Source organism: Mobula hypostoma, chromosome 7, assembly GCF_963921235.1.
Source record: "Mobula hypostoma chromosome 7, sMobHyp1.1, whole genome shotgun sequence".
NCBI classification, from domain to species: domain Eukaryota; kingdom Metazoa; phylum Chordata; class Chondrichthyes; order Myliobatiformes; family Myliobatidae; genus Mobula; species Mobula hypostoma.
The window spans coordinates 164642632-164670208 of NC_086103.1; the positions used below are offsets into that span (position 1 = coordinate 164642632).

The 27577-nt window shown below is 43.5% G+C and overlaps 1 protein-coding gene across 5 annotated transcripts in view; it reads right to left on the bottom strand.

Annotated features, from left to right (window-relative positions):
- Positions 1–27577, bottom strand: part of atp10a (ATPase phospholipid transporting 10A) — a 393032-nt gene that overhangs the window by 81563 nt on the left and 283892 nt on the right. For all 5 annotated transcript variants that reach the window (XM_063054502.1, XM_063054499.1, XM_063054501.1 and 2 more), the window contains 2 exons: positions 23195–23412; positions 12429–13179 (listed from right to left, as the gene is read on the bottom strand). In XM_063054502.1, the coding sequence (XP_062910572.1) occupies positions 12429–13179; positions 23195–23412 (969 nt within the window). The remainder of the gene's footprint in view (positions 1–12428; positions 13180–23194; positions 23413–27577) is intronic.

A 27577-nucleotide genomic window follows, 5' to 3' on the forward strand; every position in this document is an offset into this window, starting at 1 on the left:
TCTTTGAAAGGAAGGCGACCCTGGAGGAAATGAAACATTGATAGAACTTAGAACATTACAGAGTAGCCCAGCCCCTTTTGCCCATCTTTGCCAATCTTTTAATCTACTCCAAGACCAATCTAACCCTTCTCTCTCACATATCCCTGTATTGTTCTATCAAAGATTATCCTGAATGTCCCTAATACACCAGCTGTACCACCACCCCTCTCCTGCAGTGCACTCCATGCACATGCTGCTCTCTGAGCAAAAAACTTGCCTCTGCCAACCCCCACTTATACTTTTGTCCAATCACTTCAAATTCATGTCCTTTTGCATCAGCCATTTCTACCCTGAGAAAAAGTCTCTGACGGTCCACTTGATGTGTGCCTCTTATCATTTGTACCCCTCCATCAAGTGAACCAGCACCAAGAGTGCAGATTACAGGATGCAGGTCGACTGACTCAGAAGGTAAAGGGCCAATCCACAATTTGGCAACATCACCCAGACACAACAGACACCAATATATACTGGGTTTACTTGTAATCAAAAGCAAACTCATTTCAATCACTAATTATTAAGAATTCACATAGAAAATGAAAGGATTTTGGCAAAAATAGTTCCTTCCATCAATATAACTCAAATCCACTCATCTCTCTGCTGCACAGCTGGGGTCTGTGATGTAGGTTGAGACAGGGTTTGACAGTCATACGTTGCTCAATTCATATAAAATAAAACACCCACAAGACTGTTTCCTGTTCAGAAATGCAAACAAAATATTTTTCTTGCGGTTCTGTGTTTTCATTGAACTCATCTTCCAATGCAGAAGTCCTTGTCAGAGATCTTATCTCCATTGTTCTGATAAAATACTATGGAAAACGAATCAGCAAGTGTATTTTTCCATGTTATAAAAATAGCCATACATATCTTTACTATCTCTCTGAAACAGTCCGCTAATCCTGCAGGCTTCAAGCAGCCACTGTTACGCCGGTGCCCAAGAGGGCAACAATAACTGTCCTTAGTGATTCTTGTCCACTGGCACCGACTTCAACAATCATTAGTGCTTTGAGCGGCTGGTAATGGATCATATAAAATCCCACATTCCTGCTACGCTGGACCCTTTCCAGTTCGCCTACCTCTCAAACCAGTTCACTGGCGATGCCATAGACTTCACCCTCCACTCTGTCCTGTCCCACCTAGAAAATGATGTCTCACATAACAGAATAAGATATAGGAGCAGAATAAGTCCATTTGGCCCATCGAATCTACTCTGCCATTTCATCATGGCTGATCCCTCTCAGCCCCAGTCTCCTGCCTTCTCCCCGTATCCTTTCATGCTCTCACCAATCAAGAATCTATCAACCTCTGCCTTAAATATACACAAAGACTTGGCCTCCACAGCTGCCTGTGGCAAATAATTCCACACATTCACCACTCTCTAACTAAAGAAATCCACTCCTCATTGCCGTTCCAAAAGAACCCCTCTCTATTCTGAAGCTGTGTCCTCTGGTCTTACACTCTCCTACCACAGGAAACATCCTCTCCACATCCACTCTAACAAGGCCGTTCATCATTTGATAACGAGGTCACTCCTCATTCTTCTGAATTCTAGTGAATACAGGCCCAGAGTCATCAAACGCTCTTCATATGACAAGCCATTCAATCCTGGAATCATTTTCATGAACCTCCTTTGAACCCTCTCCAGTTTTTTTCTTTCTTTTTTTTTGGCGTGTGCCTGCGTGCTTGTGAGTCTGTGCGTGTGCGTGCGTGTGTCCGTGATGATGTCTTTTTCATGGGTTTTACAAGGCGCGGAGTGAGATAGAGACTGTGTGATGCGCCACTCCTCACATAGACATTTTCGCAGTTTTTTAACCTTTATTTTACGAGGTCGAGTTGCGATTTCGACACTCAACTCGGCACGGATGGAAAGCGTACTCGGGAGCGGACCCGACTGGTTTCAAACCCGGGAACCTCCGCTCCCAGGTCCAGCGCTGATGTCATTGCACCCCCAGCTGGCCCACCTTCTCCAGTTTCAGCACATCCTTTCTAAGATAAGGGGAACAAAATTGCTCACAACACTCCAAATGAAGCCTCACTAGTGCCTCATAAAGTCTCAATACGCGAGGATGTTGTTCATTGACTTCATCTAAACACTTAACACAGTCAGCCGTCAGAGGCTGGTGAGTAAACTGTCCTCATTGGGATTCAACACCCCTCTCTGTAACTGGATCTTGGACTTCTTTATGGAAAGAACCCAGTTAGTCTAATTTGGCAGCATCACTACAAGCTCCACCAAGCTGAGCACTGGTGTCTCCCAGGGTTGTGTGCTTATTCCACTGCTGACTCATGATTGCATTGCCAGATCCAGCTCAAACTGCATCATCGTTTGCTGATGATACTGCAGAGACTGCTCTCAGCAATAATGAATCAGCATACAGAGAGGAGGTAGAGAGGTTTGTCAAATGCTGCGAGAACAGCAACCGGACTCTCAACGCGGACAAGACAAAGGGGATGATTGTGGTCTTCAGGAAGGCACAGGTGGCCCACTCTCCATTGCACACCAATGGCTCTGCCGTGGAGAGAGCGAAGAGCAAAGTTCCTTCTGTATACATAATGGATGATCTAACCTGGACCCACAACACCTCCTCATTAGTCAAGAAGGCACAGCAGCCTCTACACTTTCTGAGGAGACTGAGGTGAAGAGGCTCCCCGCCCCCATTCCAACTACTTCCTACAGGAGTAACGTCAAGTGTCTTGTCTGGCTGCATCATTGCGTGGTACAGAAACTACAAGGCCCTACAGACGTCGTGGTCCCTTCTGGCAATCCCCCACCTTGCTAGTTACCTCGGGAATTGGGCCTCAATCCCCTCATTGAATTTCCAGTCATTCCCAGGTTCCACTAACTACACACACCTGCTTTCCATCAGAAAATGCAGAATAAAGAACCTGTGATCGCAACAAGGAGCTGCCAGTTCATTGGTCAACTCCAGTGTGAGTAAACCTCGTTTCCTGATTCCTGAGAACTGTCAGTTCTAAGTTCCACATTGTTTCCTGGATACTCTATGTGACCCTTGTCTCTGTGTAAAGACTCTCCTGGATACTGGTTCCCTGTTCGCAGCGGTGCTAACGCCTCATGACTCTGTCTCAGCGCCTGTGTCTTGCACTTGGGTTTGTCCCCAGCCACGTCCTTGCAACAACAGAGGACAGTAAAAACTGCTGAGAGGATTACTAAGGTCTCCCTCCCCTCTATTTGTGACACTTACTGGGAATGTTGCTGATGAGGACCCAAGTCACTGTTGAGGATCTCTGCCACCCAACCCACAACCTCTTTGACCCACTGCTGCCAGAAAGGTGGTACAGAAATATTAGAGCTAAGGCTGCCAGACTGGGTAACAGCCTCTCCCCTCAGGCTGTGAGACTAATGAAAACCCTACCACCACCGAGGTCTTCTCATTAGGGCAACATGCTGTTCGCTGTACTGTTTAATGTGCTGCTCTTTATAATTTTATAATTCTGAATTATATTTTAAGATTGCCTCTATTCTCCTAAATTTCAATGAGTGGAAAAGCCAACTGTTTAAACATTCTTTGTAGAAAAACCCTACCGGTCACTGTAAATTGTTAAATAAGTGGGTCGCTGGGAGGTGTGGCTCGCTGGGCTGGTAGGGCCTGTTCCACACTGTATCCCTAAATTGAAAAAAAATAAAACCCCTCCTTACCCAGGATTAACTAAGTGAATCTTCATTGAACCACATTAAAAGACATAAGAGATTTTCCTCGAAGGGTAGATCTTTGCAATGCTCCAGATGTAATCTCATTACAACTGCTCCCTATGGGTAGAATTCCTCCCTTAAATCTCCAGGCTCCCTGAAGTATGAACCAAGGTTCCATTAGCCTTCCCTATGATCTGCTGCAACAGTGCACCATCTTTCTGTTCTCTGGCTTTTCTGGGACCCCTCCACCCAAATTTATTAATTTTACTGTGGATGCCTGCAAGAAAAGAAATCTTCGGGTAGAGCATGCATGGACTCTACTGTGGGGTCTATGCACCCTTACGGGCGGGTGTGCAGCAGGTTTGGCAACTGCTTGAGCTCATGAACAAGTATGTTCCAGCGATATTTAACTCCCTTCTTTTCATTGTAGTCTTGTCAAGATGTGACCAAAAGCACAACATTATTATGCCCCCAGCTTACCCTTGTCCTTGTCCGGGAAAGAGTATTACCATTTTGACCAATGCTGAAAAGGAGTGGTATTCATTTAGTATTAAATTAATGTTTTTAGCCGCGGTATTGACATTTATCTTTCAGTTTGAGAGTCTTAGTTAACGGCCCTATGGGCCAAGCTTTTAATGTTCTCCTTTCCCTTAAAAGTCTGCCACAGTTCTCATTAAAATCAGTGAACCTCAGAATATAGGGACGTCCTTTTAAAATGGAGATGAGGAGGAGTTTCTTTAGCAAGAGAGTGGTGAATCTGTGGAATTCTTTGCCACAGGCAGCTGTGGAGGCCAAGTCTTTACATATATTTAAGGCAGAGTTTGTGAGATCAACACTTACAACACGCTGGAGGAACTCAGCAGATCGGGCAGCATCCGTGGAAACGATCAGTCAACATTTCGGGCTGGAACCCTTTGTCAGGACTGAAGAGAGAAGGGGCAGACGGCTTTGTTACTTTGACCCCAGCATCTGCAGAGTATTTTGTGTTTAGAGTTTGTAAGATTCTTGTTTGCTGATGGCATGAAGGGATACAGGGAGAAGGGAGGTGATTGGGGCTGAGAGGAAAATTGGATCAGTCATGATGAAACGGCAGAGCAGTCTCGATGGGCCAAATGGCCTAATTCTGATCCTATATCTTATTTATCAACGACCAAAACAGTCCAAGTATGCATTGAGGACAGCCGCATAGTATGCCACAGCTTACTAACACTGACCCTTACACATTTGGAATGTGTGAGGAAACTGGAGTACTCAGGAAAACCATGCAGTCACAAACTGCTTACAGACAGCAGTGAGAATTAAGACCATAAGGCATAGGAGCAGAATTAGGCCATCCATTCAGCCCATCAATTCTGCTCTGCCATTCCACCATGGATGATCTCGGATCCCACTCAACCCCATACACCTGCCTCCTCGCCATATCCATTAATGCCCTAACCAATCAGGAAACTATCTACTTCCACCTTAAATATGCCCACAGACTTGGCCTCCAAGACTTCAGTGTCTCTCTCCCTCTGCACTTGGGCCATATCCAAACATTCTGTCAATATATGTACTTTGATAGGAAATTTATTTTGAACTTCTAATGCTGCAGCTCTCTGTAAATTCTCCACCTAAGACAAAATGATTTGGTCCTACATTTAATTTCACATTTCAACACACTGCCTTTTTGCATCATTCTTCCCACGGACCTATCCATCCAGGGTATCACTCTGTAGATCAAGGGTTCCAAACCTGGGGTCCGCTGATACGTTGCTTAGTGGTTTTGGTCCATAGAATAAAAAAAGGTTGGGAACCCCTATGGTAAACTGTTTGCATCCTCCTCTGGCCTTCCTTGTTATATTAGTGTCATCTGAAAATTTGGCAACTCAACATTCACTTCCTTCTTCCAAGTCATCGTGTGAACTGCTGTGGTCTCAGCACTGACCACATTGTACCCCACTGGTCATGGATCATCAACTGTAAAAATACATTTCCCCCCCACCTTCATTTGGTGCTTCTTGCCTCTTTTAGTGCCCTTAGGTTGGCATAGAGGCCAGATGTCTGCAAGTCCAGGCCAGGGACTGGATGTCGGAGACCGAACATCTGACTGTCTCAACATCCAGGGCCAAGGACTGTGGTCAGATGCCCGGAGGCCAGAGCTCCCGGGTCTGAAGGCCTGTCTGTATGTGTGTGTAGCGGGTGGGAACGAGCTTGTTTTACTTTTGTTGCTGGTGTTTTCCTGCTGAACACTGCACGCATGTAATACTGGCACCGGAATGTGTAACAACACTTGCAAGCCGCCCTCAGCACACCCGGGGGTTATGTTGGTTGTTAACACAAATGACTGTTTCACTGTATGTTTCAATGTACATGTGATAAATAGGGGAATCTGAATCTGTCAGTGTTACTTCTAGCATCATTGGGTTCTAACCTTGTGACTTAAGCTTTTATAAAATACTGAACCTCATTAAATACCCTTTGAAAGTCTGAATACATTTACGAGTTCCCCTCTATCCACACTGGTCCATACTTTCTCAAAAAAGATTTTATCACACGCGATTCCCCTTCACGGAAATTGACTTCAGGAGAACTTGCACCACTCTCAGCCCTCTTTGCCTCGGTGGCACACGAGTGGAAGCTACAGGCCATTTCAAACTGCAGGGAGTGTAGACCCTGTACAATTCCTCATGGTCCCAGAACACACTCCACACAATCAAGAAAGATTACTAATGCTCTACTTTCTGAGGAGGCTGAAGTGAGCTGGACTATGCATATCAATAGCCACAGTCTTCTACAGATGTGCGGTAGGGCGCATCCTAACATACTGCATCACCGCATGGTACGGAAACTGCACTGCGGCGGACAGGAAGGCTCCAGAATGCTTAGTCAAAATGGTCCAATGCATCACCGGCACCAGCCTACTCGCCATCAAGGACATATATACAGAAAGGTGCAGGTAAAAGGCTAGCAATATCATGAGGGATCCCACCCACCTTGCTTCATGGACTGTTTGTCCCACCTCCAAGAGGAGGAAACTACGTAGCATCCACAGCAGGACCAAAAGACTCAAAAACAGCTGCTCTCCCCGAATGGTAAGGCGAATCAACACCTCCAGCCTTTAAGCTACCACACCACACCACCCCCATCACCACTACTTCATCACGCCTTGTCAGTCACCTTATGTAGACACTCCTGCGTCTAGCATCACTTTATAGAAGTACGATCAATGGATATAAGCTATCTTATGTATTTAATTTTTTTGTTTTTTAAACTACTGTGTTCTATATCTTACTATGTTTTTTTCTGTGCTGCATCGAATCCAGAGTAACCACAATTTCATTCTCCTTTTTTTATAAATTTTGGGTCTCACCGATCCCTGCCAGGCAGTTAACGGACTTCTCGCCCATGGGCTCGGCCACAAAGTCGCGGTGCTTCTGTGACATTGACATCCTGTCCGCAGGTGTTTGCCTCCAATCCCGCCAACCGACTGCTTCTGGGTCCAATTTCATTCTCCTTTCCACTTGTGTACTGCAAATGTCACTAAACAATCCTCAATCTTGCACACCATGCTCACTCTACTTGTTTGAATATGGTTTTTCAAACGTGTTGCCAATATTTCCTCACTTACTGCTTTTAATGCAAGTCCAATGAGAGTTATTGGACCAATCCATCACTTTCTGTCTTCCTCTAATGTGAATAGTGCTGTCACATTAATAATTTTCCTATATATTTAGAACATAAGACCAGTACAGTGCAATACAGGTTCTTCAGCCCACGATGTTGTCCTGACATTTTAACCTACTCTAAGATCAATCTAACTCCTCCCTCCTACATAGCCTTCTATTTTTCAATCATCCATGTGTCATTCTGAGAGTTTCTTAAGTGTCATAATGTGGATGTCTCTACCACCACCCTGCAGTGCGTTCCATGCATCTGTCAATGTTCAAAGTCAAAGTAAATTGATCATCAAAGTACATATAGGGACCATTATTAACCCTCAGATTCATTTTCTTATGGGCATACTCAATAAATCTATAAATGTATTGGATAATAGCCATAAAATAATCGAATGAAAGACCACCCAGCTTGGGCGTTCAACAAGAGTGCAAATATGAAAAGAATAGAAATAATAATAAATAAATTAGCAATAAATATATTGAAAACATGAGCTGAAGAGTCCTTGAAAGTGAGTCCATAGGTTGTGGGAACAGATCAGTGATGAGCCAAGTGAAGTCGAACGAAATGATCCCTTTTTGTTTGAGAGCTTGATGGTCGAGAGGCAGTAATTCTTCCTGAGCCTAGTGATGTGAGACCTCAGGTTCCTGTAGCTTCTTCCTGATGGTAGCAGCAAGAAGAGAGCATGTCTTGGGTGACGGGGATCACTGATGGTGGATGTTGCTTTCCTACGACAGCGTTTCATGTAGATGTGTTCATTGGTGGGGAGGGTTTACCCGTGATGGACAGAGCCATATCCACTGCTTTTTGTCAGATTTTCCATTTAAGGACATCGGTGTTTTCATACCAGGCAGTGATGCAGCCAGTCAATATACTCTCCACCACACATCTATAGAAGCTTGTCGTGAATCTTCATGAACTCCTAAGGAAGTAGAGGTGACGCCGTGCTTTCTTCACAATTGCACTTACTTGCTGGGCCCAGGACAGATCCTCCAAAATAATAACACAGAGGAATTTAAAGCTGCTGACCCTCTCCAACTTTGATCCTCCAATGAGGACTGCTCATGGGCCTCTGGTTTCCTTCTCTTGAAGCCTATAATCAGCTCCTTCATTTTGCTGACATTGAGTTAAGAGGTTGTTATTATGATACCACTCAGCCAGATTTTCAATCTCCCTCCTATATGCTGCTTCATCACCACCTTTGATTCGGCCTGTGACAGTGGTGTCATCAGCAAACATGAATATGGCATTGGTGCAGTGTTTATCCTTACAGTCATAAGCATAATGCAAGTACAGCAGGGGGCTAAGCACACAGCCTCGTGGGGCACCTGAGTTGATGGAGATTGTGGAAGAGAGATTGTTGCCAATCCGAACTGACTGGGGTCTGCAAGTGAGGAAATCGAAGATCGAATGTATTGTGGCTAAAGTCTAGGAGCGCATTGATTAGTTTTGAGGGGATAATTGTATTGAATGCTGAGCTGTGGTCAATAAAAAGCATCCTGAGGTAACGCATCTTCGTTGTCTAGATATTCCTGGGCTGAGTGGAGAGGCAATGAAATGGCATCTGCTGTGGACCTGTTGCTCTGGTAGGCAAATTGGAGCGGATCTAAGTTGCTTCTCAGGCAGGAGTCGAAATGTTTCTTTGCCAATTTCTCAAAGCACCTCACTGTGGATGAAAGTGCTCCTGGACAACAGTCAATGAGGCAGGTCACCATACTCTTTTTGGGCACTGGTCTAATTGAAGCCTGGCTGAAGCAGGTGGGCACCCCAATCTGGTGGAACAAGAGGTTAAAGATCTCAGTGAATACTCCAGCCAGTTGATCAGCCCAGATCTTTAGTACTTGGTAAAATACCTGTCTGGGCCAGATACTTTTCATGGGTTCATCCCCCTGAGGGCTGCCTGCATGTCCCCTCAGAGAATGATATCATAGGATCATCAGGGGCTGTGAGAATTTGTGATGGTTCCTCCGTGTTTTGATGATCAAAGCGAACATAGAAGGCATGGACCTTGTCTGGAAGTAAAGCCCTGCTGTCGCCTACGTTGCTTGATTTAACTTTCCAAGAGGTGGTAGTATTCAAGCCCTGCTATAGCTGTCAAGCATCATTTGTTGATTCAAGTTTAGTCCAGAATTGCCACTTTGCCTGTGAGATAGCTCGCCGGAGATCACACCTGGACCTCTTGTAACTTTCTTGGTCGCCAGACTTCAATGTCGCTGATCTGTCCCTCAGCAGATTGCAGACCTCATGGTTCATCCAATTGGGAAAGACTGAATGATTTTGTGGGGACGCACTCATTTACAGTTGTTTTAATAAAGTCCATGACAACCATGGTGTATTTATTCAGATTCACAGATGAACACGGCCCAGTCTATTGACTCGAAGCAATTTCATAGCTGCTCCTCTGCCTCCTGTGACCACCTCTTTGTTGTCCTAATCTCTGGAGCTCTGGAGCTTTGCTCTTTAAAGCTTTACTCTGTGTGAAAAAACTTGCCTCTGACATGCCCCCCATACTCTCCTTTTAAACACCTTAAAACGAGGCCCCCTCATTTTAGCCCTTTCCTGCCCTTTTTGTACTGTTATTTCATCTACTTGACTATGAAAGCTTCATACACTATGATACAAACTGCTGCCTCAGACAAACAGACAACAAAGAGCCATAGCACAGAAACAGCCCTTCAGCGAACATAATGAAAGATCTCACCCACCCCGGATATTCCCCCTTCTCTCCCTTCCATCAGGCAGGAGATACAAGAACGTGACAACACACACCACTAGGCTTAAGAGCTACTTCTACCCTGCTGTTAGAAGATGAGCAAATGGACCTCTGGTACGGTAAAGATGAACTCTTTGCCTCACAACTGACCTCAGCATGACCTTTGCAGCTTACTGTCTACCCGCACTACACATTCAGAGTTCAAAGTAAATTTCTTCAGAACAGTAACACTATATTCTCCATTTTGTTATTGCTTTTCCTTTGCAATAACTCAATGTACTTATGCCGTGAAATGGCCTGTTTTTATGGCACAGGTTTTCATTAAGTTTCGATGAACACGTGAGAAATAAATTTGAATCTTGAATCCATCTCAGTACATGTGCTAATAATAAGCCAGTTACCAGTCTTTGCACGATATTGATCTTTTGTGCTCATTGTTGTATTTATCACTACCATGGGCACTCAGTACTTTGTGAGCTTCATGCAAGCAAGGAATTTCATTGCACCCTGCTGTACAGTCAGTGGCCACTTAATTAGCTACCTCAGCGGACACTGAGTGTTTGTTTGTGGTCTTTTGCTGCTGTAGCCCATCCACTTCAAGACTTGTGAGTTCAGAGATGCTCTCCTGCACATACTGTCATAGCATGTGGTTATTGAGCTATTGTTGCCTTCCTGTCAGCTTAAACCAATCTAGCCATTCTCCACTAACCTCTCTCATTAACAGAACTAATACTCACAGGATGTTTTTAAGTTTTCTACACCACTCTCTGTAAACTCTATAGACTGTTGTGCATGAAAATCACAGATCCGTAGTTTCTAAGATATCCAGACCATCCCATCTGGCACCAACAATGATTCCCTAGTCAAGGTCACTTAGTCCATCCCTCCCCCTCCTGTCTTCTCCTATCATTTTGGATCTCCCCCTCCCCCTCCCACTTTCAAAACTCACTCTTCCTTCAGTTAGTCCTGACAAAGGGTCTCGGCCTGAAACGTCGACTGTACCTCTTCCTAGAGATGCTGCCTGGCCTGCTGCGTTCACCAGCAACTTTTATGTGTGTTGCTTGAATTTCCGGCATCTGCAGAATTCCTGTTGTTCACTTAGATCATAGTTCTTCCCCACTCTGATGTTTGGTCTGAATAACAACTGAATCTCTTGACCACGTCGGCATGCTTTTATGCATTGAATTGCTGGCACATGACTGGCTGCTTAGATACTTGCATTAATGAGAAGGTGTACCTAATAAAGTGGCAACTGAGTGTATATGGCAATAAACTGAACTAATTCAATCTAATGAAAGATCCAGAGTTGAATTTAGGCCTCTGAAGCTGTGAAGCTCCTAGAAATTGGATGCCCCCTATTCCCCTATTTCTAGTATGCTGAACAAATGTAGCACATAGTTTACTCCCTCCGTTCCCCCCCACTCCACATACAGTAAGTGATGTTGGGAGGACAGAGCATATCATGTCACTCTTCTGAAATTTGCTCACAGTGCAGCTGTGGGTAGTTTAATTGGAATTCTGTCTCTCACTTACTGTAGGAGCTAGGAACAGAATTAAGCTACAAAGTATTTTACCCATCGAGTCCACTCCACCATTTGAGCATAGCAGATTTATTATTCCTCTCAACCCCATTTCCCTGCCTTCTCCCTGTAACCTTGGACACCATTACTTATCAAGAACCTATTTACCTCTGCTTTAAATATATCCAGTGACTTGGCCTCCGCAACTGTCTGCGGCAATGAATTCCACAGATTCTCCACCCTCTGGCTAAAGAAATACCTCCCCATCGCTGTTCTAAAGGGACTTACTTGTGTTCTGAGTTGTGCCCTCTGGTTCTAGACTGCCCCACTATTGGAAACGTTCTCTCCATGTCCCCTCTATCTAAGCCCGGAGTTCCAATGAGAAACTCCAGCAAGTACTGGCCCAGGGTCTACAGACACTCCTCATATATAAACCCTTTAATTCCAGGGATCATTCTCATGTAGCTTTTCCAGACCCTCTCCAATACCAGCAATCCTTTTTAGTGAAGGGGTCGAAAATTGCTTACAATACACCAAATGCAGTCTGACCAATGCCTTATGAAGCCTCAGCAAGACATCCTTGCTTTTATATTTTAGTCCTCTGAAAATAATTGCTAGCATTGCATTTGCCTTCCACACGACTGACTCAATCCACAACTTAATCTTTTGAGAATCCTGCACTAGGACTCCCAAGTCCCTCTGCACCTCTGATTTCTGAATTTACTCCCTATATGGAAAATAGTCTACATCTTTGTTCCAGTCAACAAGGTGCCGGACCATAGACGTACTCCATCACTGTGAAGAATACTATAAGCACAAAGCTTTCAGGAAAGCAGAAACAGTTCCTTACCTGTGGGTTGCTTCTGGAGAAGGTCCATGATGACAGAATCTGCCCCTTTAGTGTAAACAACAATCTCATCAGTCAGGGGGTGCCTCACCACCACGGACATCCGCTTCCGGGTGGAATCGAAGCCCAGCGTGTGCAAGAGCTCAAAGGCCAACTTGCCCACATGAGGCAACTCCACTGTCACCTGTTCCGGGAGTCGGCCCACCAGGGCGCAGTTGTAGGCTTTGGCTGCGTAAACCAGGGCAGCTTCATCCGGGCTCTCTGCCTCGTAGCGCAGCTCTCCATCCTTTCCCTCAGCGATCGTGCTCTCTGCTTGAAAGCCGTTCTCATTCTTCTCCCGCTGGGGGGATCTGCCAAGCTCTTCCGCCATCCTCATGGAGGCAGTGTCTGAAGAAGGAGAGGTCAAGGTGCTGGCAGAGACTCTGTGCAGAGATTTACTTGTGGACAGACTGGAGGAACTGCTGTTATTGGAGCCCGAGGTAAGGCGGCTGGGAGTAAACCTTTTGATGAAATCTTCTAACGACTTGACCGGGGACTTCATCTCAAAGCGGGCTCGGCCCTTAAGTCTCGGTTGGTTCGGGGATGAAACCATTACAGTGTTACAAACAGTCAGTGCTATAAAAAAGTCAATGACGTCAGACAATTCGGGGGTTAAGTAGCTTAATGGTTGGCCGTGTTGTCTCAAGTCTTTCAGTCGACTGGCACATTCATTCACCTTTTCCAGCAACTGAGGGTCGGGCGTGATGTCTTTTTCCTAGAAAGAAATAAAAACCCGAATGGAAGATTAAAGCCAGCAAGGCTATATATCTCCTGTGCACTGGTCAATGTATCATCAAATGAGTTTGTTCTGATTTCCTCCCACACCCAAAGGACCGCTGGTAGGTTACATGGCTACTGTAAGTGACCCCTGGTGTAGGTGGGTGGACGATGAAGAATTGATGCGTATGGAAAAAAGAACAGATTTCAGTAATCAAGTCATGAATGGTAATGTGTGTACTCTGAGAACCAGGGGCGGCATGGCAGTAGAGCAGTTAGCGTAACTCTATTACAGTGCTACCAAACTTGGTTCAACTCCCACTGTTGTCTGCGAGGAGACTGTATGCTCTCCCCATGATCGTGTGGGTTTCCTCTGGGCGCTTCTGTTTCCTCCCACATCCCACAGATGTACGGGTTAGTCGGTTAATTGGTCACATGGGTGTAATTAGAGGGCACGAGCACATTGGGCTGGAAGGGTCTTTTATCGTGCTGTATCTCTAAATAAACAAAACAAACAAACCAGCAAAGACTCGACAGGCAGAACGTCCTTATGACAAACAAGAGAAAATCTGCAGAGGCTGGAAACCCGAGCAACACACACAAAATGCCGGAAGAACTCAGCAGGCCAGGCAGCATCGATGGAAAAGTGTGGACAGTCAATGTTTCAGGATGAGCCAGTTCATCAGCACTCTGAAGGGTCTCGGCCTGAAACATCGACTCTTTCTATGCTACCTGGCCTGCTGAGTTCCTCCAGCATTTTGTGTGTGTTGCTTAGATGTCTTCATGTGTCTTTCTGTGTCTTTCCACACCTTCCACAACAAAGACCCATACATAATAATCACTAAAAGCAAATCCTTCAGGGTTTTCTTTTTTTACCTTAGGATGTCAGATATGTGAAATTTAGTTGCAGGAGGAAGTCAACTTAATGTGCTTAGGGAAATTAGATAAGAACATGGAAGAATATGGTACAAGAGATAGAAACACAGAAAACCTACAGCACAATACAGGCCCTTCAGCCTACAATGCTGTGCCCAACATGTCCTTACTTTACAAATTACCCAGGGTTACCCATAGCCCTCTATTTTTCTGAGCTCCACATAGCTGTCCAGGAGTCTCTCTAAAGACCCTATTGTACCCACCTCGAAGCGCCGTCGCCGGCAGCCCATTCGACGCACTCACCACTCTCTGCGTAAAAAACTTAACCCTGACATCTCCTCTGTACCTATTTCCAAGCACCTTAAAACTGCGCCCTCTTATGTTAGCCATTTCAGCCCTGGGAAAAAGCCTCTGACTATCCACATGGTCAATGCCTCTCATCATCTTATACACCTCTGTCAGGTCACCTCTCATCCAATGTCACTCCAAGGAGAAAAGGCCAAGTTCACTCAACCTATTCTCATAAGGCATGCTCCCCAATCCAGGCAACATCCTTGTACATTTCCTCTGCACCCTTTCAATATTTTCCACATCCATCCAGTAGTGAGGTGACCAGAACTAAGAACAGTACTCCAAGTGGATTCTAACCAGGGTCCTATATAGCTGTAACGTTATCTCTCGGCTCTTAAGCTCAATCCCACGGTTGATGAAGGCCAATGCACCGTATGCCTTCTTAACCATACAGTCAACCTGCGCAGCAGCTTTGAGTGTCCTATGGGCTTGGACTCCAAGATCCCTCTGATCCTCCACACTGTCAAGAGTCTTATCATTAATACTATATTCTGCCATTATATTTGACCTACCAAAGTGAACCACCTCACACATCTGGGTTGAACTCCATCTGCCACTTCTCAGCCCAGTTTTTCATCGTATCGATGTCCCACTGTAACCTCTGACAGCCCTCTACACTATCCACAACACCCCAACCTTTGTGTTGTCAGCAAATTTACGAATCCATCCCTCCACTTCCTCATCCAGGTCACTTATAAAAATCACGAAGAGAAAGGGTCCTAGAACAGATCCCTGAGGCACACCACTGGTCACCAACCTCCATGCAGAATATGACCCATCTACAACCACTCTTTGCTTTCTGTGGGCAAGCCAATTCTGGATCCACAAACCAAGGACCCCTTGGATCCCATGTCTCCTTAACTTTCTCAATAAGCCTTACATGGGGTACCTTATCAAATGCTTTGCTGAAATCCATATACACTACATCTACTGCTCTACCTTCATCAATGTTTTTAGTCACATCCTCAAAAAATTCAATCAGGCATGACCTGCTTTTGACAAAGCTATGCTGACTATTCCTAATCATATTATGCCTCTCCAAATCTTTATAAATCCTGCCTCTCAGGATCTTCTCCATCAACTTACCAACAGGTGAATTAAGACTCACTGGTCGATAATTTCCTGGGCTATCTCTACTCCCTTTCTTGAATAAGGGAACAACATCCGCAACCCTCTAATCTTCTGGAACCTCTCCAGTCCCCATTGATGATGCAAAGATCATTGCCAGAGGATCAGCAATCTCCTCCCTCGCCTCCCACAGTAGCCTGGGGTATACCTCATACGGTCCCAGTGACTTATCCAACTTGATGCTTTTCAAAAGCTCCAGCACATCCTCTTTCTTAATATCTAAATGCTCCAGCTTTTCAGTCCGCTGTACAATCACGATTGTAGTCCTCCTTACAATTACGAAGGTCCTTTTCCGTAGTGAACACTGTAGCAAAGTATTCATTAAGTATCTCCGCTATCTCCTCTGGTTCCATACACATTTTTCCACTGTCCCACTTGATTAGTCCCATTCTCTCAAGTTTTATCCTCTTGCTCTTCACACACTTGTAGAATGCCTTGGGGTTTTCCTTAATCCTGCTCGTCAAGGACTTCTCATGGCCCCTTCTGGCTCTGCTAATTTCATCCTTAAGCTTCTTCCTGCGAGACTTATAATTTTCTAGATCTCTATCATTACCCAGTTTTTGGAACCTTTCGTAAGCTTTTCTTTTCTGCTTGACTAGATTCTCAACAGCCTTTGTACACCATGGTTCCTGTACCCTACCATCCTTTCCCTGTCTCATTGGAACGTACCTATGCAGAACGTCACGCAAATACCCATTTCCACTGTACATTTCCCTGAGAACATCTGTTCCCAATTTATGCTTCCAAGTTCCTGCCAGATAGCTTCATATTTCCCCTTACTCAAATTAAATGCTTCCCTAACTTGTCTGTTCCTATTCCTCCCCAATGCTATGGTTAAGGAGATAGAACTGTGATCACTATCTCTAAAATGCTCCCCCACTGAGAGACCTGACACCTGACCAGGTTCATTTCCCAATACCAGATCAAGTACACCCTCTCCTTTTGTAGGCTTATCTACATATTGTGTCAGGAAACCTTCCTGAACACACCTAACAAACTCCACCCCGTCTAAACCCCTTGCTCTAGGAAGATGCCAATCAATATTGGGGAAATTAAAATCTCTTATGACGACGACCTTGTTATTGTTACACCTTTCCAGAATCTGTCTCCCTATCTGCTCCTCGATGTCCCTGTTACTATTGGGTGGACTATAAAAAACACCCAGTAGAGTTATTGACCCCTTCCTCTTCCTAACTTCCACCCACAGCGACTGAGTAGACAATCCCTCCATGACTTCCTCCTTTTTCGCAGCCGTGGCACTATCTCTGATCAGCAGTGCCACGCCCCCACCTCTTTTGCCTCCCTCCCTGTCCTTTCTAAACATCTAAAGCCTGGCACTCTAAGTAGCCAGAGCCATCCAAGTCTCTGTAATGGCCACAACATCATAGCTCCAAGTACTGATCCACACTCTAAGCTCATCCGTTCTGTTCCTGATGAGTACAGAGCAGCTAGACCAAATAGCCTGTTTGCTGTCGGCCTGGTGTACATTAACACCATGCTTTGTCAAGATGTCAGGGTGTTTCCCAGCTGAGAGCCAGTGTTGTTTATCACTGTGGGAGTCCTTGAACTTAGAGCCCAGCCCATACATTAACTAGTGCCATGTAGCATTTTGTCAACCAGCCTACTCAATATCTAAAATATCTCTTGAATAGATGCTTTGCTTTTTCTTCCTTGAAAGAAAGTACTAGTCAGCTTAGTCTTTCCTGGATTATGAACCTTTCATTTCTAGCTTCACGCAAGAGATTCTGCAGACGCTGTAAATCTTGAGCAACACACACAAACTGCAGGAGAAACTCAGGAGATCAGGCAGCATCGACGGAGGGTAATGAACAGTCGACACTTCTGGCCAAGGACTTGCATCAAACCCTTATGTATCTTGTTCGCATTATGCCTTTGCTTCTCAATTTCAGCTGGCCTCCAATTATCTAAGCAGTTATGGCCTCTTTTTTTTACCCCCTCACGATGTTTCCTCGCGTTATATTATAAATATACTTATTTAGCTATTTTTTATTTTTCGAGATACAGCGCGGAATTGGCTCTTCCAGCCCTTCAAGCCATGCTGCCCAGCAATCAACACACATCAAAGTTGCTGGTGAACGCAGCAGGCAAGGCAGCATCTCTAGGAAGAGGTACAGTCGACGTTTCAGGCCGAGACCCTTCGTCAGGACTAACTGAAGGAAGAGCTAGTAGTCCTGACGAAGGGTCTCGGCCTGAAACGTCGACTGTACCTCTTCCTAGAGATGCTGCCTGGCCTGCTGCGTTCACCAGCAACTTTGATGTATGTTGCTTGAATTTCCAGCATCTGCAGAATTCCTCGTGTTTGCTGCCCAGCAATCCCCAATTTTATTCTAGCCTAATCGCAGGGCAATTTACAATGACTAATTACCCTGTTAACGGTTATGTCTTTGGACTGTGGGTGGAAACTGGAGCACGTGGAGCAAACCCAAACAGTCACTGGGAGAATGTGCTAACTCCTTACAGGCAGAAGTGGGAATTGAACCCGTGTAGTCTGTACTGTAAAGTGTGGTGCTGACAACTACGCTACTGTGCAGCCCTGTATTTGCCATTTATATTTTCTCCAAGTTTATTAAAAGCCCCCTGCATTTTGTCAATATCTTCCATTGATATTATCTATACCTTCAATTAGTTTTGATCTGAAATTTTCCCCAGCCTAGCTCACTCTTGCTAACTTAAAACAGAAAATACCCCATAGAAACATTCCTGATGAGAAGTTAATCCCCAGAATCGTTCACTCTGTTTTTCTCTCTGCATAGATGCTGCCTGACCTGCAGTGTATTTCCAAGCAATCTCTGTTTTATTTTAGATTGCCAGCATCTGCAGCATTTTGCTTGTGGATTACCATTCACATTAATGTACTGATGAACTGAGGTAGAACTACCAGCTAATTTGCACAAAAGCTTTCTCAACCAATAAACAATTTTAGTGAACACTCATAAACAGGAAAAGAATTGAGCAACATGCACAAAATACTGGAGGAACTCAGCAATTTAGGCAGCATAAGGCCATATGATATAGGGCATGGCTTTATAAATTCTCAACATTACATCCTTGCTTTTATATTCTAGTCAACTTGAAATGAATGCTAACATTGCATTTGCCTTTCTCATCAGAGACTCAACCTGCAAAAATTAACCTTTGGGGAACCTGGCACAAGGACTTCTAAGTCCCTTTGCACCTCAGTTTTTTTATATTTTCTCTCCATTTAGAAAATACTCAACCTTTTCATTCCTTCTACCAAGGTGCACGACGATACACTGTATCCCATCTGCCATTTCTTTGCCTATTCTCCTAATCTGTCTACGTCCATCTGTAGCCTGTACTTCCTCAGAACTACCTGCCCCTCCACCTATCTTCATATCGTCTGCAAACTTTGAAAAAAAGCCATCAGTTCCATCATCCAAATCATTGCCATATAACAAAAAAAGAATCAGTCCCAACACAGACCCCCATGGAACACCACTGGTCATCGGTAGCCGGCCCGAAAAGGCTCCCTTTCATCCCACTCTTTGCCTCTTGCCAATCAGCCACTGCTTTATTGGCGGGATCTTATTAGTCAATGTTTCAGGCTGAGTCTCTTCATCAGGTTTGGAACGGAAGGGGGCACAAGCTTCTGACATTATTGCTTCTGCTCTTTCCTTTCCGGTCTTGGCTCAAAATATCAACTGTTTATTTCTCTCCATAGATGTTGGCTGACCTGCTGAGTTCCTCCAGCATTTTAAATGACTAATTAACTCCTATTTGGCAGATTCCTGATAAACACTGGATGGATGCTTTGCTTAACTTCGCCTGCCCTTGACTAGTGTATGCTACCACCTGAGTAAGCAGGGCTGTCCCAAGTTTTAGTGCTGCATCGGGAACCTTTGGCTATTGCACTTCGTAAAGCTAAAGATATTCAAGGAATTTCCATAAATGGGATTATTCATAAGATCTTCCTTTATGCTGATGATCGCTTAGTTTATGTTTTGAATCCTGAAGAATCCATTCCTAGTTTATTGAAATTATTAAATGAATTTGGAAAGTTTTCAGGATATAAATTAAACCTCAATAAAAGTGAATTATTTCCTCTAAATGATTCTGCTTCTATATATAAACGCAAACAACAGGAATTCTGCAGATGCTGGAAATTCAAGCAACACACATCAAAGTTGCTGGTGAATGCAGCAGGCCAGGCAGCATCTCTAGGAAGAGATGCAGTCGACGTTTCAGGCCGAGACCCTTCGTCAGGACTAACTGAAGGAAGAGTGAGTAAGGGATTTGAAAGTTGGAGGGGAAGGGGGAGATCCAAAATGATAGGAGAAGACAGGATGGGGAGGGATGGAGCCAAGAGCTGGACAGGTGATAGGCAAAAGGGATAAGAGAGGATCATGGGACAGGAGGTCCGGGAAGAAAGACAAGGAGGGGAGGGGTCCAAGAGGATGGGCAAGGGGTATATTCAGAGGGACAGAGGGAGAAAAAGGAGAGTGAGAGAAAGAATGCGTGTATACAAATAAGTAACAGATGGGGTATGAGGGGGAGGTGGGGCATTAGCGGAAGTTAGAGAAGTCAATGTTCATGCCATCAGGTTGGAGGCTACCCAGACAGAATATAAGGTGTTGTTCCTCCAACCTGAGTGTGGCTTCATCTTTACAGTAGAGGAGGCCGTGGATAGACATGTCAGAACGGGAATCCAACGGGATCCCACCACTAAGCACATCTTTCCCTCCCCCCCCCCCTGCATTCCGCAGGGATCGCTCCCTACGCAACTCCCTTGTCCATTCGTCCCCCCCATCCCTCCCCACTGATCTCCCTCCTGGCACTTATCCGTGTAAGCAGAACAAGTGCTACACATGCCCTTACACTTCCTCCCTTACCACCATTCAGGGCCCCAAACAGTCCTTCCAGGTGAGGCGACACTTGACCTGTGAGTCGGCTGGGGTGATATACTGCATCCGGTGCTCCCGATGTGGCCTTTTATATATTGGCGAGACCTGACACAGACTGGGAGACCGCTTTGCTGAACATCTACGCTCTGTCCGCCAGAAAAAGCAGGATCTCCCAGTGGCCACACATTTTAATTCCACATCCTATTCCCATTCGGACATGTCTATCCACGGCCTCCTCTACTGTAAAGATGAAGCCACACTCAGGTTGGAGTAACAACACCTTATATTCTGTCTGGGTAGCCTCCAACCTGATGGCATGAACATTGACTTCTCTAACTTCCGCTAATGCCCCATCTCCCCCTCGTACCTCATCTGTTACTTATTTGTATACACACATTCTTTCTCTCACTCTCCTTTTTCTCCCTCTGTCCCTCTGAATATACCCCTTGCCCATCTTCTTGGTCCCCCCTCTTGTCTTTCTTCCCAGACCTCCTGTCCCATGATCCTCTCTTATCCCTTTTGCCCATCACCTGTCCAGCTCTTGGCTCCATCCCTCCCCCTCCTGTCTTCTCCTATCATTTTGGATCTCCCCCTCCCCCTCCAACTTTCAAATCCCTTACTCACTCTTCCTTCAGTTAGTCCTGACGAAGGATCTCGGCCTGAAACGTCGACTGCACCTCTTCCTAGAGATGCTGCCTGGCCTGCTGCGTTCACCAGCAACTTTTATGTGTGTTGCTGCTTCTATATATGATGATACTCCTTTTAAAGTTACGGACTCTTTCAGATATTTAGGTATTATCATTACTAAAAATTATGGAAACCTTTATAGAGCTAATTTGGTTCCCTTAGTGGATTTTATGAAGCAAATATTTTGCAGATGGAATCCACTTACACTTTCATTAGCTGGCCGAATTCATGTAGTTAAAATGATGATTTTACCAAAACTTTTACATGTATTTCAAAATATTCCTATTTTTTTAACTAAGAAGTTTTTTGATCAGGTTGATTCTATTATTTCATCTTTTGTTTGGAACAGTAAAAGAATTGGAAAATATCATTACAAAAATTAAAAAAGGATGGAGGTCTTGCTCTGCCTAATTTAAGAATGTATTATTGGGGGATTAATATACGTTATGTGTGTTCCTGGTTATATTGGACTAATAAAAATGAACAACCACCTTGGGTTGATTTGGAATTGAAAGCTATGAAGCAATTTTACTTAACTTCATTATTAGGAGCCTCTTTACCTGTACAACTAGCCAAAATTTCTATTCTAAATTTATATCCTATGATTAAGCAGTCATTACGAATTTGGTTCCAGTTTTGTAATTTTTTTAATCTTAAAAAATTTAACCTTCTTAGTTTAATTTATTGAAACTATTTATTTAAACCTTCACTTAGTTATCCTGCCGTTTTTCTTTGGAGGAATAAAGGAGTTAATTCCTTCATGGATCCGCTTCAAGAAGGTCGATCGATGTCTTTTGAGAAATTAGTAACTAAATATTCTCTCTCGCACTCACATTTCTTGCAATATCTTCAGGTCAGACATTTCTTACAAGAATATTTAAGTAATTTTCTACATATACAAGATTCTGACCTGTTAGAGACATTATTTTAAAAATGAATCCTTTAGTGAAAGGTTTTATTGGGAAAATTTATAATTTACTACTGCAACAGTATAAGTATTCTTTACTTAAGATTAAGCAAGGTTGGGAAAGAGAGCTTAACATGACCTTGATAACAGAGGATTGGTTGCAAATTTTGAAGTTAGCTCTTCTTCGATTTGTGCCAGTCACCCTCTAATTCAATTTAAAATTGTACATCGTTACTATCTGACAAAGGAGAGACTGTCTAAAATATTTCCTAATGTTATGTCGGTGTGATAGATGTAAAATTGAGACAGCTACACTGACACATATGTTTTGGTCGTGTTCTGTATTGAAACAGTTCTGGAAATCTATTTTCCCTATAATTTCTAAAGCTTTAAAATTAATTTACAACCTAATAAATTGACAGTTTTGTTCGGTACAATTCCTCAATATATTCACGGTATTTCTGTATCAGACCAACATGTAATTGCATTTGTCACATTATTGGCCAGAAGGGCTATTTTATTGAAATGGAAAGATGCCTCTGCTCCCACTTTGATACAATGGTTCTCTCAGGTGATATTATGTCTCAGTTTGGAGAAAATCAGAAGTTGAACTTTTGATCCTCGATTTGACTTTGAGAAAAGGTGGGGTTCTTTTGCCCGCTACTATCATTTGATTTGAGTTAATTAAGATGGTCCCCTTCTGATTCTTGTGTAATTGGATTTGGTTGGCAGATTGATGTTTTTTCTTTTATGGAAGCTTGTATGGCGTATAGCTCCGGGGTTGTGCTCCCAATGGGTTTTCTTTTCGGTTAGTAGGGTTTTTTTGTTTTAGTTAGTAGGGGTTCTTTTTCCCTTCTTTCTTTTTTCCCAAAAAATAGTTTTCACATTTTGTTTTTTCTTATCATTATCGGTATACTGTTTATCTTGGTTAATCAGTTATTTGATAGTTTAACTCTTATTGTACATATTGATATGTTGATTTGACTACTTTAATGTATTTTTTGTTGATTTTCAATAATAATTAATAAAAAGATTTAAAAATAAATAAATGCTGCATCTATAATATTAGTGTGGAGTATGTGCTCAAGTCCTAGATTGAGGCTAGGAGCCAGAACCTGTTCACTTCAGGTTAATGTTAGAAATTCGTCAGGGGCCTCTGACCGAACATTGTGCTTACTAACCATGGGGCTGCTGAAAGCCGTGTGCTTGGACAAGATACTGGCCCTCTTAGCCTCTGCCCTGCTGCCAGTCCGACGATGAGACTTCGTGCTTTGGGTTCTGTGGGTAACTTTGGCACTCTGGTGACTGGAAATGCTGTCGCACCTCGGTATTGTTCCCGATTTGGATATACATTCTTCGTCCTCTGAGTCAAGGTCTTGGTACATCGCCAATCTCTTTGCTATTGGTGGAAAAAGAAGTTTTTCTTTCAGTTCAATATTAAACAAAACAATTGAAAAGGTGAGTATTGTTGATTTAAAACAAAACAGCATTTTACTCCTTTTTTTTCCTCCTGGATTTGACACTTAATGATAATAAACTAATTACAGTTCATTTTAGGCCAGGTTAATTTTGGAGATAAATTGGTAAATTGGTTTATTATTGTCATATGTACTGAGATACAGCTAAAAAATTTGTTTGGCATGCTATCCATGCATATTATTTCATCACGCAAACACGAGGAAACCTGCAGATGCTGGAATTTCAAGCAACACATATAAAAATTGCTGGTGAACACAGCAGGCCAGGCAGCATCTATAGGAAGAGGTGCAGTCGACGTTTCAGGCTGGGACCCTTCGTCAGGACTAACTGAAAGAAGAGATAGTCAGAGATTTCCCGCCCTCCCACTTTCAAATCTCTATCTCTTCTTTCAGTTAGTCCTGACGAAGGGTCTCGGCCCGAAACGTCGACTGTACCTCTTCCTATACATGCTGCCTGGCCTGCTCCACATCATTTCATCACATCACATTCAGACGGCATCCCTCTAATCCTTTCCAAACCAAGTTCCTGTCTAAATGTCTTTAAATGTGATAGTACAAGGAGAAAACAACACACAACACAGAATTAAGTGCTGCAGCTACAGAGGAAGTGCAGTGGCAGGCTGGCACAATAGCGTAGTGGTTAGCACAATGTTTTACAGTACTGGCAACCCAGGTTCAATTCCCGCTGCTGCCTGTAAGGACTTTGTACGTTTTGCCCGTGACTGTGTGAGTTTCCTTTGGGTGATCTGGTTGCCTCCCACAGTTCAAAGACGTACCGGTTGGTAGGTTAATTGGTCATTGTAAGTTGACCCGTGATTAGGCTAGAATTAAACTGGGGCAGCTTGAAGGGCATGGAATCTCGATAAATAAATAATAAATTAATTAAGGTGCAAGGGCATAACGAGGTAGATTGTGAGGTGTAGGGTCCATCTTATTGTACTAAGGGACTGTCCAGTAGTCGTATAACAGTAGGATAGAAGCTGTTCTAGAGCTTGGTGGTACGCTCTTTCAGGCTTCTAAGTCTTCTGCCCGCTCGGAGTGGGAAGAGGAAAGAATGCCCAGGGTAGGTGCGGACTTTGATTATTCTGGCTGCTTTACTGAAGCAGTAAGAACTGTAGACAGTGTGGTGAGGCTAGATTTCATAAAGTTGCTGAGTTGTGTCTACATTTCTCTGCAAGTTCTTGTATTCTTGGGAAGAGCAGTTGCCCTGTCAAGTTGTGCTGGATCTGGACACGATGATTCCCTGATGATTGTACAAAAATTGGGGACACGCTGAATTTCTTCAGCCTCCTGAGGAAGGAGAGCCACTGATGAGCTTTCTTGGTTATGGCGTCTATGTGGATGGACCAGGACAGGTGACTTTCACTCCTTGGAGCTTGAAGTTTTTTTTTCACTCCTCATTCCAGTCTGAGCATAACATATAGAATATTCCTAAAATAGAAACCAGACAGAATCACACTGGCAAGAATTGTTCCTTGAGTATGCAATGAGTATCCCAGCAGTTCCACACTCCCATACCCGGTCTGTTTGGTAAAAAAAGGTGTTCCTATTACCAATCTAAAAAAAACACACAATTTAAGATCAGCATGATCTTTAAGAATTGTGTTCTAGGTTTGCAGTCTTCTCCAATGGGTTCTTTGGGTGGTGAATCTATGGATTCATTGCCACAGATGGCCTTGGAGGCCAAGTTACTGGGTTTATTTAAAACAGAGGTTGACAGGTTCCTGATTAGTCAGGACATCAAAGGTTACAGGAAGGAGGCAGGAAAGTAAAGTTGAGAGTGTTAATACATCAGCCATGCTGGATTGGCAGAGCAGACTCGATGGGCCAAATGGCCTAGTTGTACTTCAATGTCTTGTGATCTTCTGGCCTTATGGAAATTGAATATAAATGCTGAGATTAGCAGACACATCAGATTCCATTTGCAAGGAGAGCATTGGAGTTACTGTTTCAGGTTAATGATCTTATTCAGTCAAATTACCAATCATTGATCTGAAATGTTAACTTTGCTGCAGTCAGTGACCAAAGGGTGCATGACATTGAGAGGATGTTTCCTACTGTGGGGAAGTCTTGGACCAGAGGGCACAGCCTTAGAATAGAGGGACATCCCCTGAGAACAGGGAGGAGGAGGAATTTCATTCGCTAGAAGGTGACGAATCTGTGGAATTCATTGCCACAGAATACTGTGGAGGTGAAGTCATTGGGTTTATTTAAAGCAAGTTTGATAGGCTATTGATTAGTCAGTCAATCAAGGGCTATGGGGGAAGGCAGGAGAATAGGGTTAAGTGGGATAATAAATAAGACTCGATGAAATGGTGAATCAGGCTTGAAGGACTGAATGGCCTAATTCTGCTCCTATGTCTTAGGGTCTTATTGTCTTCTCATGTACACACTTCGATTCTTGGACGATGCCTTTCCTTAATCATCTGTACCTTAAGATCAATTCAAGTAGCTCTAGTTTCTTTACTTAATTAAAGTGTGCCATTCCAAAAAAAATCTTCTAAACCCCCTTGTACCCCCTTCAAGTCTTTGATATGATTCTTAAATGATGGTATCCAGAATTGTACAAAATATTCCAGTGAAATCTAACTGGTGGTTCTCAAGTTTATCGTACCTCCAGGATCTGTACACAACAATGCAACTAAAACACAGGCAGGGCCCAGAGCTTTAGTAACATGTCCTCCCATTATCTGTGCAAGACCTCTGGTTTATTTTTCTCATGGTATCATGTTTCCCGTGTGCATTTATAGGTCCTCTCAGATTCGAGTCTTGGAAATGAATTGTATTTTGTTGATCAAATTGCTTCCCATATCTTATCCCTGGGGCAGGAAACTTCAACCTTGCTGCTGTTCCCTGCCTATTGGGCTCCATAATGTCTCATGATCAGATCAAAGAAACTGTCCAGCCAAGGAAAACACATTCTGTCTTTTACTGGACAGGAGAATGGATATCAAATCTGTAAAATGCAGAAGGATTCATCCTGCAAACATATTCATCTATTTCAGAAGCATGTTATATTCTGGAACACATTTCTCTGCAGATAATAAGGAAGACACCACTCACAATTGAGAAGAAATTTTATGGACATCTAATGTCAAATTTCAAAGTAAATGCCAAAGGAAATATATTATCAAAGTACATATATGTTACCATATACAACGCTGAGACTCATTTTCATGCGGGCATACTCAATAAATCTATAGAATAATAACCATAGCAGAATCAATGAAAGGCCGCCCAACTTGGACATTCAACCAGAGTGTAGAAAACAACAAATTATGCAAATACAAAAAGAAAGAAATAGTCATAATAAAATAGTGAGATGAAGAGTCCTCGAAAGGACAGAAATGAATAATCAAATGTGAAAATATTCATCAATTACTAGAAGTTCGGACTAAGATGGTGAAAACGCATGCATTCAAGAGGTATGGATGCTTGGAATTCTCTTTTCCAGAGCTTCTTCCTTTGAGTACATTCAAAGATGAGACTGTTACATTTTTAAAACATTATGGCATTTGTGTGGGAATTAAAGGATCCAGTGACTGGAAGGAAAACTTCATTATGCAGGTGTTACTAGCTATGACTAATCTGAATGGCAGTTTATCATTGCTTCTATTTCTCAATTTCCTGTTGACCATTGACATAGTTGAGCTGCATTTTCAGTTGGTTACACAGAACTATACTTGATTATGCTTTAATCTCATCATTAATTCCTCTGAGCACTTTAATATTATGTGCAAAATATGGTACAGTAGTCAGCTAGTAATTGTCCAATATAAGTAATCTTTATTATTGAAGTTCCCTACCTTCATCCCATCATCATCGCTGAGGCCTGACATGGTCCTTCTGTCAGAAACCTTGAAGCACATGGCTGTAGAACTGACAGTGCCTTGGGAGGTCTAGACTGAGGGGGCATTTGTGCATAAGAATGCCAATTACCAGGAGCTGGTACAGCAGTGTCAGAGATGATGCGAGCCTACAGAGGAGGGTGAAGATGTTTTGCTGGCTACTTGCTCTGCAGAACCTACTCTGTCTTTGGCCTTAGAGAGGCTGCAAAGTAAACAGCCATCATGTCTATCACAGAGG